Here is a 15,161-nt window from a genome sequence, read left to right as displayed (position 1 = left end):
GTACCCTGCCTCTCGCCCGATGTCAGCTGGGATAGGCTCCAGCCCCCCCGTGACCCTCAAGAGGATGAAGCGGTTAGAAGATGAATGACTGAATGTATGAAAATTTCTCTTATGTTAATAGTCAGTTTGAAGGTGCCTTAAAAAATCATTGGAACTGACCACTTCTTCATCCATAGTACAACCACAAGGCACTGCTGGGATTTGAACACAGGATCTCCTGTTTACTAGACAGGCACTCTGACCAACTAAGCCACAGCGCCCTACAGAATTTAACCTGAGAGCCAATAAAAAATGGATTCTGATTAAAAATATTTATTGACACTAGCAAGGCGACAACTTACAATTCTTTAAAAAAAAAAAAAAAAATCCAGGGGCCAAAATGATGCCTTTGAATTCCTTGTTTGTTGTAATGCTAAACTGTAAAATCCAAAGACCTTCAATTTATAAAATTTATAATGATATTAAACAAGAAAAGCAAAATATCCTCACATTTACATAATATGTTTAAAAGAGCCCTTGCTTTATTTTATTTTTTTGGAGTTTGAACGATAACTCCCAAATCATTGCATCTAGCTTATGATTGGAAACACAAGTTCCTGTACTTAATTAAATACTTGTCCATACCCATTGGTAGCTTTGTCACCTTCTACCTATGCCAGTCCTCAATGCCTATGTGCATTTTCACATAGATTGACCATGTCAGTGAGTAGAAAAACGTGGGACAGACAGAATGACTGACTGACAGAATGACACACTGACAGTTTCCATGATGTACAGCATACCATGCCGTGACTTAGTCATACCAAAAATTAGAAAAAACAAAAACAAAACACTGGGCCACAGGGGGAGCCACAGCGATCGGTCACATTTTAGCCATTTTTAAGAAAACATATCTACCAAGTTTAGTAAAAATCGATATGGCGGTTCAGCCTGGATAAGAAAGTTGCTCTCTAGCGCCCCCATTTTGTTTGATGGGTCAATAATGGAGGGGTCCCCTCAGATTATGTGTGATCATATGCCTACAAAGTTGCGTGGTGATCGGTGAAACCCTTGAGATGTTATACACCTTTATGTGATGAGCCACGCCCTCCGCAATATTCATTGCCTTATAGAAGCTCAGTTTTAGTAAGTTTTCCAACTTTTGCCAAGAGGGAACTTTAGATATTGGTCCCTAGATTATGTTCACCGAGTTTCATGCAGATCGGTCAAACTTCCTCAGAAATCTCTGTGCAAAGTTTCATGTCTCTACGACATACGGGGCATGAGATATGCCCATTCAAAGTTTGCAATTCAATTCAATTCAATCTGTTGCTATAGCGCCCCCCCTTTGGCCAATTGATGTAATATTGCTTCATTCACATTCTCCCATGACCCTCTACTGCTGTGCCAAATTTCACATGGATTGACCAAGTCAGTGAGGAGAAAAACGTGGAACAGAGACACCCACAGAGAGAGTCACAGACACAGTTTTTGTCATTATATAGTAAGATCGGGCATTTTGAAGAATACCGGACTTGTGCCGACTGAAAAAGGCACTGCTGGGATTTGAACCCAGGATCTCCTGTTTACTAGACAAGCACTTTGACCAACTAAGCCACAGCACCCTATAAAGTTTAACCAGAGAGCCAGTATGGAATGGATTCTGATTAAAAATGGATTAATGTTGACTGGATTTATGTTATCATTAAGATGGCACCTTTGAATTGCTTGTTTGTTAGAACGCTAAATTGTAAAACCCAAAGACATTCAATAATGATATTTAACAAGGAAAGCAATAGATTCTCACATTTAATATGTTTAAAACAGCTGTTTGGCATTTTGAAATCCCATTTAGTTTAGCATTAATGCATACTGACGATAACTTCCAAATCATTGCAATTGGCTGCTTATGACTGGAAACACACAAGAGCTCTTATAATTAATTCAATATTGGACATACAGAAGTTTACATGACCTCAAGGCACTGCTGGGATTTGAACGCAGGATCTCCTGTTTACAAGACAGGCGCTTTGACCAACTAAGCCACAGCGCCTCTCACAACATACTGGTCAAAAGAAGCCAGTGTCAAAACATATCACTGCTACTGACCACCAATATATTATTAGTTCCCTCATCCCTTATGGAGGTTTGGTAGAAAAGAAGTAAAATTGTTTTGACTGTAGAAATCACTGCTGGGAACCCAGGATTTCCTGATTATTACACAAACACTTCTTGGAAAGTTTCACTGCTCAAGTGATTCAATGACAATTCAGTGACAAATATGCCAAAAAGAAAAGTAACAAAGCTCAACTTAAAACATTAAGGACTTAATACACAACTTCTGAGCCTTGTGGTCAGGCGTTAGAGTTCTAAAACTCAAATGTATTGCTTTTTGTTTGATACTTCACATATCACAATGCACTGATTATAAAAAAGGCTCTACAGGAATTTGAAGCCAGGGTCTTCTGTTTACAAAGCAAGCACTTTAACCAACTATGCCATAGCACCAAAACTGTCATCAACCAGTAAGTGATTTTTAACAACCTCAGAATAGAGTTTCATAAAAGCATCATATTTATTTGAATCACCTACATATTGCTTTTAAAATAGCCAACTTAAACTGAAATATTAAGCTCCCCCAGTGCTCCTGAAAACAGAAAACATGATCCACAACGTAATAACTCTGTTATGATTACTGCTACACTTACAAGCATGGTTTCAAGCCGCAGATCACAAAAGCTGACGAATATCAATGCTGGATATGCCCTTTTTTGTACATCATTTTAACCTTGAAAGGGATTTACATTAACACAGTAGCTCAGACTGTCAGAAAGTAGTGGCATTGCTATGGACTGTGGATGGAGGCTACTAAAGCAGGATTTACACTTATGCGTTGAATTAATAGGCTGTGCATAGACACGTACCCTACGCCATAGTCTGATTTGCACCTCCCCAGAGATGTAACTACAAGTGATGCAGATCTCCTGTTAATTTTTGTGAACTGAAACCATTTCCCTCAGTGGAAACAAAGATTTTATTCACCTTTATTTCACAGATAAGAAATAATAAATTGTGAAGACAATAAAGCCTCCACAAAAATAGCATTTTAAGTCTTGTGTATGATTTATCCTGGCTTCATTTGAGCAAACGGAAGTCCACTAGCCGCTAGGTTAATTCGTACAGTGTAAAATGTTATAGACTTATGCTTATAATGTCAGCTTGTTACTATATATAGGAAAAAATGTGTCTAGTGTGAGACAATTGTTTTGTCAGTAAACCTTGTGAGTTATAATGGAGCAGGACTTTGTAAATATTAAATGTTGCTGTTGTTCCTGCATATGAGGAGAGGAAAACTCTACTAGCCACCATGCTAACTTATGCAATGAAATGTCATGAGCTTAAGCTAATAATGTTAGCATGCTCTATATGTGTGGAAAACATGTCCAGCAAAAGACAAGTATTTTGTCTGTGAACCTTGAACCTTAAATTGAGCCAAATTTCTACTTGTGTCTAGTAGAAAAAAAAACCCACCACTAATTAACATTTTGGAGGTGTAATTGCCAAGAGACACAGAGAAACCAATGCACAAGTGTAATGCTCACAATGGCAAAGGCCACAACTGCAAATCAGTGTTCATTCTCAGAAGTTTTTCAGGGAGAGGATAGCATATCACGTCTACCCTCTCCTGAGCCACAATGTCCTCAAGCACAACTACTGAAAAGGCACTGCTGGGATTCGAACCCAGGATCTCCTGTTTACTAGACAGGCGCTTTAACCAACTAAGCCACAGCGCCATATAGCACCTTTGAAAAGAGCGATGTCTCATCTCCACATGTGTTGGAACAAAACATTTCAACATCCAAATACATCCAATGTATAATCATAGGACATGAGAAACTGAGTGGATCTTCACATTTGAGAAGCTGGAACCTGCAAATGTTTGGCCTTTTTTGATTGATAATGGGATCCACATAATTAGTAGTGAATGCATTAGAGCATGGCAGCACTCCAGATTCCATGTGACCTCGATTGGCCATGATGACACAAATGTTCCTGTATCCAATTCACCTTTGGAGCTTTCTCCTTTCAAGTTTTGACACAAGACTTGTGCTGACAGTAGAAAAGGTACTGCTGGGATTAGAGGTCATGAGCTACTATTTACTAAACAGGCGCTGTAACCAGCTAAGCCACGGTACCTGCGATGCTACCATACAACTAATGCCAACGCCAAACATTACGACAGCATGCCAAAAAGCCTTTTCTTAAGAGACCTGACTCATTTCCTAGAGAAGAAATCTCTAGATTTTCACCTGCATGATACAGAAGAACCTGTAACTTGGAAAGCATTGTGCAAAAAGAGTGGGCTGTGACTCAGTCACAATACTTGATTTGAAGTGATTCAATTTCAGTAACTGTAATTGACTGTGGCAGTGATATAAGTTCAGGAAAACAATCAGTTAGAAAGTACTTAAAATACATGTAATGATATCAGTCTCTTTCATCCACACACACACATAGGTTCAACTTTCTAATCTCTGGTTCCATAACACAGTAAATATGCAAATATGAGTGCAGGCTCTCTGAAAACATTCATGCACAGCCTCAAAATAAGCTCGGCTTTGGTATCTTAGTACTGCAGTGTGCTTGTGTACTAGTTAGGGCCTCTGGAACATACAAGTCAAGTCAACACTACCACACACAGACACACGTGGACAAACACACATCCTCACTGGGATCTTTCGACATGTCTAGGCTTCTCATGCAACCATGGCGACACTGCGGCAGAGACCTCCCAATTACCAGCTAGAAATATCTCACACCCACTATGCATGTTTGTATTGTGCTGTGTGTTTCTTGAGACAGAGTAAAGATAAACAGAACAGACCTTCAGGTTAAGGCTTGTCTGGTCATTTAGCTTCAAATTTTATTGTTGGGTTAGTTTAGTAAGGATATACTTTACTTCTGAGATGCTTGTTGTTTGTGCCTCTGTATTCCTTTAGACTTGCTTTCCTCATTCATCTGTTCTGCCCATAGTCTATTTCTATTCATGCTTAAAACATCTCCCTACCCATCCTTCACCTCTGCAGCTGTTCCTGACTCTCAACACTTCCTCTTTGGCCTTCTGCAGTTTGCTTTTTTGCCCTCTCTTTTCTCTACTACTCCCTCTATCCTCCCTCATCTTTCTCACTACTCTGCCTGCCCATCATCTGTGTTTGTAAGAGTGTGGTGCATGAGTCAAAAAGCAGTGTCAGCACGGGCTGTGCATGAAAAGCAAATGGCCAGATGAGTGTGTGTCTGACAGGAAATACTTAAGTGCTTAGGAGTGGACACTAAGTGTATGTACTGTATGTGTGAGTCGAAGTCAAGAGAGAGGGAACGATCAAACGTGGGAAAACAGCTGAGATCAATGGTTTTACAGGACACAGCCTGAGATCAGTGACAACAGGATAAGCAACATGAGTCACAGACAGAGACGGGGGCGGAGGGAGGAGGTCATGTTTTCACACTGCGTGATCACCGCACAACATAATAGAGCAGAGTCTCTGTTTTTTTTTCTTCCAAAACCAAGCAGGCATTTGGACTAAAACATTCATTATTTATTCCTTTCAAGAAACTATACGACTGATACTATAAGTTAATTGTATAAGGGCCTGTGTGTTAGCGTTGAAAGCATTAGCCTTATATAAACCCATCTCACCAGTTCTCTTTCTGCACAAATTTGCTAAAGGCTCTGAAGATGCTGAAAAAACAATTCTAGGTAATTACTAAATCTCAGATGGCATGGAAGTTAACTAAGATAAAGCTACAGGATTATATTTAGATTTCCTGTCATTGCTGCTGTAAAAAAAACACAAATTTTGCACACAGCAGTACAGACTCTCTGGAATCTTAAAAAAATCAGTTAAAGAAAATCAGGCTTAAAATTGGAATTTGAATCATGTAGTTTGTAAAGCAAGATGCCAAATTCCTCTGTGTTTCAAAGGCCTTGTGCTATAACCAAGCCTGTACTTTGCTTTCATGACGTGGAGGTCAAGGGAAAATCAAATTCCAGTATCAAAACATTATTATTGTGGCAACATCAGAAATGGAAAGAGGTGCAGAGAGAGTCGGCCTCTCAGTTTGACTGTTAGTAGTTAATTACTGTTCTGATCAGTTGTGGCTTCTGAAACATGAGACGTCACAAGATGTCTGTGGAGACAGGAAGACATTCGTTAAACAAAAATGCAATTTTCAGTGAAAGCTGTCTGATGTCTCTTTGTCACAGTTCAGATAATTTGAAGCACAATACTCGAATCTGTCTCAGAATGAAGTTCCTACACTGACTGACTGACGGCTTAGCGTGCAGCTATGGGTAATTAATCAGGGGAATTGTATCTGTTGCCATTAGTCTGACAGGGACTAAAGTGAATTGAACGTGGTGTTATTCTTCCATTAAATAAATCCTAAAAATACATAAGGCTGTGCTCGACTCAGAATGATGTCAGTTAAATCAGATTTAGCTGTTCAATACAAATATTCAACTATATGTTCCTTTTGTCCATATGAAGTTTGAGAGTTTGAACTGGGTTCGGCAGGATATTCAGAGTGACAGTGACATTCACAAAATATAGTTAACAAGTCAAATTAGCTCTCAAAGCTACTGCATGCTTACTACGCTAACAACAGAACAAAAATGTGCAACAACATTTTTTGCTGACACTTGAAGTGCGCATTCTGAGCACTCTGTCTGGGAAAATGGAGCAGCAGAGCGCCAAGCAGAGTGAATGTGTCTTAATTTAACCATACATTTCATGTGGAACCATAATGCTCCATTTCTACGAACAAAAGGGCTCTCATTTTGGTGTAGAGCATGCAATTGGATTACCAAACGCACCCTAGATATCAAACAAAAGCCAGAGACTGTATCATATTAAGTTGCTGTGAGCTGTAAATGCACCACTTCTAAGCAGAAGGCAGAAGATAATGTAATTATGGAGCCTGACTGGGCAAAGCCTCTCTTTCTCCCAAGGCAGCTGCCTCCATCTCACTCAGACTCACCCTGGCTCTGGGTCCACAGCTGCCTGTACAAATGTTACTTAGACGGATTACTCATTTTTCAATTTCTGTGCTACCTTTACCAAAATGTTCCCATTGATAAAACTCTATTTCAAGAGCACTGCATGTTTAACAGTATTTTTTTGTCTGGTAAAATACAAGAAATATTACAGAACCCTTTCACTATAATGCAATCCCAACACAACAGCAGCAGTCTCAATAAACACTGAATAACAGAAGCTTCGTAAAAGAGAGGATTCATGGCAGGATTGTTAGCTATATTATGTTGCAATAAACTGTAAGGATGTTTATGCAGTATTATTCTAGTAAACCAGTGTGCCAGATACTTGAGAAAAATGGTTTGGGGGACATTCGTGCAGCAGATGAGGTAGTTTTGTTTGATTTTTATTTGCAATATTTATTAACTGGCTGCCTCAAACAGGTTTTAATAGCCAATCACTGTTATTGTTTCAATCATACAGTTTAAGGTTACTGAAGTCATAGCCTGTGCTTCCTAAAGGTGTAGCTAGTATTCAAATGGCCCCTCGGCTACCTGCTTAGAATGTGAAGCATGTATTTGTCTCTAAAAATAAATAAATAAATAAGGTTGCAGTTGGTCATGGTTGAAGAATTTCCTTTGCCTCATTCTGAAACAGAAAGACTCCTGTCACCATCTCTGTCATCTCGGCCTTATCCCCCCTGGGTATAGTTTTACATGGGGTCCTCCTGTGATTTTCAATAACAGCAGAGGCTGTCTGCTACTGTCATTTCTCCAAACACAGAGGCCGCTTAATTATAATAGCAGTGTGTGAATCAGCATTGCATTAATTTGGGTCTTTTTTCCCCAATGAGCCCTTGATTTTCCGTTCCTCCTCTTTCCAAATTATGGAGGCTGCAGTGAAAAGCATTAATGAGAACTCTGATAGCATTTTGGGTTCAAATTGGGGGAGGCTCATCTCCCTACTCAGCATGGAGACCCATTATGTTTTAATGATATCTGCAGATAGTTCCTCGGATTTGGTCAATAAATTTGAGTGAACGCAAATTTCATTTATCCCGTGCAAATGTGCCACACCGAGCACAGACGTGGGGGGTAAATTTCTAAATTACATTGGGGCCCAAGTTCTAGTCCAGGGCAGTCCAGGCACCGGTTACAAAAAAACAGCACTTTAATCCTTTGTTTTCTCACTGCTGTCGTCTACATGATTGATGATGCTCTTTTGTAGACTCGTCATAAAGCACTCTGTCTAGACCACGGTGAATTTGACTTTGCAACCTGCCTATAAGCTCTCCTACAAAGAAAACAAATACCTTTTTCATGGAGGGATGTATTATTGTATAGCCACATCATATCATGCCAATCAAGGGAACAGAATGAAAGCATAGTGCTGCAGCAAAGAGCATGCAATGCCCTTTGCAAAAGGGCCATCATCACGCATAGTGTCTCAGTGATGGCCTTTTTGCAGTTCGGTTTATTTCACTGATCCAAATCTGCAGATAAAACCAACAACTGCAACACTGACATTGTGTTAGAGCTCCATTGTTAAAGTAAAAGTATGCTCTTATTCAGAAAAAGAAAGGGCAAGCAGGTATAAAGCTGGGTTAGTTTCCAAATGTGTACGAGGTGAATACAAGAATGCATGAGACTTGCCTATTCTTATGGTTTGCACTGTGTGTGTGTGTGTGTGTGTGTGTAGCTGTTGAGGCAGACATAAGGGTATGGGGGATTTAGCTGGATTGAGGACACCAAGTTGACTCCCTGAGTCCACAACTCGCCATCGTTTTCTCCTCTCTCTCTCTTTCTCTTATCCTCTCTCCTATTACTAGTCTAGCTAAAATGCAGTTCCAGAGGATTAAACACATTGCCCTCTCTCTCTCTCTCTTTCTCTCTTTCTTTATTTGTTTCTTTTTCTTTCCCCTTTTACCTCTTACTGCTGATAAACACACAGCTTCAATGCACTGTAGCTAGCAACTTGTGTATGTGCATGTGTGTTTGAGTGTGTGTGCTGATTAAAGCCAGCCTGTGGATTAATTAGGGTAAATAACCTCAGAGCAGATTTTGGGATTTAAGAGTTAAAATCCACTGAGGGCTTTAGGCAGGAGAATGTGTGTCTGTCAACCGAGTGTGTGTTTCATTATGTGGCCACACTTTCCTTGTCCTGTAGGGTTTCACTATTTTAAAGAGGTTACTTAGTCGCCATGGTAATAGCACCTTAACAAAAGTCTAGCCAAGAGATCACATAAGTCTACAAGTCTACATAAGCAATTTCAGAAGCATAGTTTCTATCTAGATCCATTGAAAGTGTATTTTTATGACAACGATATACACTAATTAGCATTACTGTAAATGGCCCAGTGTTAGCTAAATGACTAGCCACCTCTGTAGTCCATTCACTGACTGTTTCCAGGCATCAGTCAGTACGTTTATATGCACAGTTCAGTCTAGGTATGCCATTTAATTTAAATACTGTCCTTGTCCCAGTATACAAACGCGGGTTATTGACCGAAGTATGTCCAACTATTAAGGTTGACCTATTATGTCACAGACAAAACAATGGACAAGTTAGCTACAGTTAGCTAGCAGCAAACTGGTACCATGGTGGACCCCTTACAGCTCTGTACATTTTGTCCATCCAAAAATGCACAGTTCTGGATGTAGATGTCACCATGTTGTTTACCGGCTTCTTCTCCTGTTAGGCATTTAATGCTTTCGGGCCGTAACAGACTGGCTGCTTGATCGAGCGTACGCGTACAAAATGCGCCGTGTCTGTGTATATACTTCCTGCAGCCCTACGCAGCCAAAACGCACAATACTGGCGGTCTCCACTTGGGGCAGACAATAGAAATATAACTCGGAAATCGGGTAGTGCATGCCGGGTGTTGTAAACAAACATGGATGCCCTTGATATGCTTGATGAGGAAGAAGTGTGTCACTATGTAACGGCGTGGAAACATCATAGAGATGCGGGTAGTTCCACACCAGGTCTGTCAGCCTCTCTTCAAAGTTCATTCGCACGAGCGCCTCTAGAGGTCGTGTCAATATTGCATCTCCGGCACGCGTCACGGTACCTCACGTTGAGATGTGCGGCCAACGCATCAAACGAACACAGATCACGCATGGCAGCCATGATGCGGTCATGTTGTTTGCAGCAAGTATATCACTGGCCTTAGACTTCCCGGTCAAAGCCTGGGCGGACATTGTGGGGCATGCTCTGAGCACCGAGGCTGGTTTAGGTCCGACTGACTGTATACATGCAGGAGTAATCTGACTGTGAATCTGGCTGTTAGTCCAACTTTGAGAAATTCAATTTAGTACGATTTCAGTTGGACTAAGATGTTGACATGTATTTTAAAAGTCCAGTTTTAGTCAAACTAACAACAAATAGGGCATCGATGGCTTAGTGGATAGAGCAGGTGCCCCATGTACAAAAGCATCGTCCTTGCTGCAGCGGCTCTGAGTTCAGCTCCAGCCCGTCGCCCTTTGCTGCGTGTCATCTCCCCCCTCACACTGTCCTGTCCATTAAAGGCATAAAAGCCCCCCCCCCCCCAAAAAAAACTAGCACAACAAAACACCTTTCTCTAAAACTGAGTGTGGTTATCAACTCTCCATTCTGACACTGGATGGAAACAGGTCAATAATTGCTTCCCTCTGCAGAAATCACTGCTGCATTGTTAAATACATTAATTATGAAGAGCTGCAACTAATATTCATAATATTTTTATAATTAAATGACTGTTTATTCTATATCATTTCTGAAAATAGTCAAAACTGTCAACCACTATTTCCCAGTGTCAAATGAGACATCTTTAAATGTCTTGTTTTGTCTGACCAACAGTCCTACACCCACAGATTTATGATGTAAAAAGGACCGAAGCAGAAAATGCTAACATTGCAGTCGCTGAAGCCAGGGAATGTATAGTAAAATTGTAACTGACTTCAGCCATATAACTATGTCCCATCAAGTTTTTGACAAAATAAAGAATCATAAATAAACATAATGTCCATTTTCTCCCTGTATACTTCTCATGTGGGCTACATGTATGCAATTTTTGTCCATTGAACAGATCAGGCATTTTAGTGGTACTGGTGAAGACAGCTGACAGCTTGGCCAGCTGCTGCCTTTTAGTACCTCAGGTACCGTGCTGCTGAAAAGACAGGTGGTTCTGACAATAGTGTCTGCAGTCAAAGTCAAAGTGTACTGCACAGCCATCTTGCTTCTGATGTGAAGTTCAGATAACCCTCACCCTTCTGATCTTAAATGACAATCTTAAAAAAATATCTGTCTCTACAGTCAAGTCAGATGAATGCCACATCACAGACAGAAAAACGAGTGGAGCCTCAGTGTTTTGCTCAAGGACACATTGACAAAGCAGATGCTTGTTGCTGCAGGGGCTTGAGTCCAGCTCTCCCAATTGAAAGGCGAACTCCCTAAACACTGCACCACCCTGCTGCTCCTGATTTTACCACCAGGACAATGTGTCATCAGAAATACTTACAAAACATTAAAGGCGAGAGGAATGCAGTAAGAAAACACTGCAGGCAGCGTCTTTCAGCCACGAGGATGACAAAGCCAATTTGAAGATCTTTACCCAGTGGCATGAAGCTCCATCCCTCACTGACTGAAAGAACCAACACACTGTGGTTGCATATGCTTAACTGGCTCTCCCACTCTCCCACAAGTGAGACCAGGGCCTTGTTCACTCTCCAAAACCCAGCAGCAACAAGGCAATCTGTTCTCAAACAGCTGGAGCTGCCCCCAAGAGTGAAAGGAGGAGAAAGAGAGGGACGTCTCAGAGAGAGAGAAGAGGTAGAGAAAGCGTGAAAATGAGAAACAGAAAGAAAGGTAGGGATGGAGGCAGAGAAGCAGAGAGTATTAGAGAGTTTGCTGTCATAAATAATCAATGCTTAGTCAACACAGAAAATGAGAGCGTGTGAAAGAACCAGGGTTTCCTCCCATTGCCAAATCCAAAAGGGAAAACTGCCAGAATCACACACGTCATGAGTAAACAGAGCAGAGCCAAAATGAAAAAGAGAGATATGGAGACAGACAAAAAGATAGTCGGAGCAAAGAGAGACAGAAAAAAACATGGAAAAGATGACAGAGAGAGATACAGAGCAAAATTTGGAAACGAAGAGAGGAAGAAAGAGCTGGAGAGCAGGAAGAGGGCAGCAGGAAATTCCTTCGTCATTTTCCCGACCCTTTGTCCTTCTAAAAAAAAACTGGAATATGACAATACTCCTCCTCCTCTCTTTCTCTCTCGTGTCACTCCTCCCTCACTCATTAGTTGTTTCCTTCATTCTTTCTTTTTTTGTGCACGCCTGTGTCCATGTGTGCATGCCGTGCACATCACAGTCACATGACGACTAGATTCAAGATCATCTGGCAGTTGGCGAGTGTATTCTTCAGGACTGCGTTAGTACACGCATGCGACACAGACATGTTCATACCTCATGTCCTCCAGCAGGTCACATTCAGTCTGGTGTTTAAAGTGCAGTCTTGTCATCTGCTCTGTGTGTGTGTTTTTCAGCTCCTGTGTCACTTTGACCTGGAGGAAACAAAAAGACACGTCAAGTAAAGGATCTGTCATTTCTTCATCTGCTGCTGACGCTGACTGTTATAATAAAGCCAGGGCTTCCACTGGAAAAAACAATGCCAGTTAATGTGTCCTGGAAGATTTCAATCTTCTTCTTGGCATCATCAAGGCGTGTACAAGTATAATATTTTTTATTGAAAAACAGGCTACTTTTGCTTATACATTATATACCAAATAAAGCAGTCCTGTCAATAGGCTTGCGTGCACAATACACTAGTTTAAAAATAACAGAGACAGAGAAAATTAGGCTAATTATGTTAGACTTCAACAGGTTTTACCTGAACAAAACGGTAATTATGAGATTACAAAAACCCAGAGTAGAGCTAAAATACTGTCATTTCCTGGTTGTAAGAGAATTCAGTCAATAGTGGATGCCTCTACCTGCTTTTCATACACACAATATTAATTCAAAAAGTCTCACTACAGCTTAACAAATACAACGACATAACCCAGTAGAACTGTAACAAACACTTTTTTATCACACAATTGTCTATTAAAAACATTGTGACCTTGGGCTCCAGTAGGGCTGCAAGTAGCGAGTACTTCTATTGAAAATTAACTGTTGATTATTTTCTTGATTAAAGGATTAGTTTGGGCTATAAAATGTCAGGAAATGTCGACCCATGTTTCCCAAAGCCCAGGATGACCTCCTCAAATGTCTTGTTTTGTCCACAACCCAAAGATATTTCGCTAACTGTCACAGAGGAGTGAAGGAAGTAGAAAATATTCACATTTTAGAAGCATACAGAGATTTTTTTTCTTAAAAAATAACTCAAACCAATTAGTAATCGATTATCAAATTAGTTGGCAATTGAATTAATAGCTGACAACTAAACATTTATCAATTAATCGTTGCAGCCATACACTGTAACAAGTCAAAGATATAGACTTAAAAAGATATGCAAGACAGAAAAGCAGTAAATTGTCACATTTGAGAAACCAGAAACAGAAAATATTTGACTTTTTTTGCCTCATTAACTGACTTAATAATCAAAATTGCTGCAGATCATTTTCTGTTGATCCACTAATCAAATTGTTTCAGCTCTGAAGCCAATATCCCAGTAGCGCCGAGACCAAAAAGCGGCTGATGGTACACCAATAGCAGTTCAGGGGCATATGCTGATCCCCCCAGTGGTATGGCGCTTGTGTTCCACCAGCACATACAGTTTCAAAAGGGCAGGTGCCGTTGCCATAGTGTCACACAAATACCGCCCCATGCTACTGTACTGTAAATGTATATATTTTTCATCTGTATTTATTTACAGTGTAGCGCAACATAGCACCATAAACAATGAAATGTATATCTTTGTCCATTATTTCAATGGGTGAATAATGTTGTGTGCTATATATTTTAGTGCATTCTTTTTTATTGATCGTTTTGATTTGTGTTACGTGTCGTTGACTTCCAAGAAAAGGGCTCTATAAATAAAATGCATTATTATACATTTACAGTCCAGTATCATGGGGCAGTATTGGTGTGCTAGTCTGACAACTGCACCTGCCGTTTGAAAACTATATGTACAGGTGAAACAAGGCTGGCAAACCATTCCCGGGATCGGTATAAAACTCAAAAGATCGGCATACCATCAGCCACTTTTTGATCTTGGCAATCACTCTCAGTACTAACCAATATTGGGGTACTGATTCAAGAATACGGTAAATGGTTTTAGTCAGAATAACTTTCAACTCCCAAAGTTCACTGATAATCTGAATCCAGGTTAAAATCAGCATTATTCGGATGTGACTTCTTTCATTGAATCTATATCTGTCACAAAGGAGTTGATGGAGATAAAGACAGTGAAGGATTTTTATAGCTCTGAGAAAAAGGGGCTACAACTCAAGTTCTGAATGTTGTGTTTTTTTGGTATATTAATACCAAAGAATCCAGCTCCTGACCCATACTGACCTTCAGACACATACACATACATGCAAATAATTAAACCCCATCAGTCAGTCTATCTGCCTATCATCTGTCATCTATCTTGAGTATGCTCAGCTCTGGAGTCACCTGAGACGAACACACACGTACACACAACTCTCATCAGTAATCCATCAGCATAATAATCAGTGTCCGGGTTTTGTCAGACTTCTGGGGAGGCTGGAGGAGGCCTTTTGCAGTTAGAGGTCACTGAAGACACATTAGCAGCCCATAACAGCATTTAGGAACAGACTCCATGTGCATTAGGGAAAAGATGCTCATTGTATCTTCTAATATAAAATTTCATTTAGGTGGTCAGACCAGGGGCTATAACCTGCTCTCATTTACATAGTCTTGTGCAAAATAACAGACAGAGAGCTCATCCTTAATGTGCACACAAACAAGCACACACACACACCGCCAACACATACAGAGTCACTGTGATGGTCATTGTGTATTGTCGGGTGAATTCCATCGCCTATTCACCAGAGTAACAGTGGGCAAATTCATGACTGTTCTAGACAAAACAATCAACAACACAACACACACACTGGTACACACACATACACACCAACACACACTGCAGAGCTCCTTTCTTTCATGTGCTGTGTCTTTGAAGATAAGGAGGGAGTGG

At 40.5% G+C, this 15,161-nt stretch overlaps 2 protein-coding genes and 2 non-coding genes across 7 annotated transcripts in view; 1 reads left to right on the top strand and 3 right to left on the bottom strand.

Moving 5' to 3' along the window:
- Nucleotides 1-15,161, top strand: part of p2ry2.1 (purinergic receptor P2Y2, tandem duplicate 1) — a 67,192-nt gene that overhangs the window by 37,232 nt on the left and 14,799 nt on the right. Inside the window, exon 2 of one of the 3 annotated variants that reach the window (XM_050032379.1) lies at nt 12,544-12,718. The exons of the other annotated variants lie outside the window; for them this stretch is intronic. Coding sequence (XP_049888336.1) covers nt 12,676-12,718 — 43 coding nt within the window. The 5' untranslated portion in view covers nt 12,544-12,675. The remainder of the gene's footprint in view (nt 1-12,543; nt 12,719-15,161) is intronic. 3 annotated transcript variants of the gene reach the window in all.
- LOC126409117 (F-BAR and double SH3 domains protein 2-like) overlaps nt 1-15,161 on the bottom strand; it is a 93,635-nt gene that overhangs the window by 74,479 nt on the left and 3,995 nt on the right. For both annotated transcript variants that reach the window (XM_050075058.1, XM_050075065.1), the window contains exon 2: nt 12,464-12,561. In XM_050075058.1, coding sequence (XP_049931015.1) covers nt 12,464-12,561 — 98 coding nt within the window. The remainder of the gene's footprint in view (nt 1-12,463; nt 12,562-15,161) is intronic.
- On the bottom strand, nt 1,959-2,032 carry trnat-ugu (transfer RNA threonine (anticodon UGU)). The gene has a single exon. It is a non-coding gene; the product is annotated as a tRNA-Thr (tRNA).
- Nucleotides 3,700-3,773, bottom strand: trnat-agu (transfer RNA threonine (anticodon AGU)). Its single transcript has one exon. It is a non-coding gene; the product is annotated as a tRNA-Thr (tRNA).

This window comes from Epinephelus moara, chromosome 2 (assembly GCF_006386435.1).
Source record: "Epinephelus moara isolate mb chromosome 2, YSFRI_EMoa_1.0, whole genome shotgun sequence".
NCBI classification, from domain to species: Eukaryota; Metazoa; Chordata; class Actinopteri; order Perciformes; family Serranidae; genus Epinephelus; species Epinephelus moara.
Note: the sequence above shows the minus strand (reverse complement) of the source record. Positions and strands in the feature narration are given on the sequence as shown.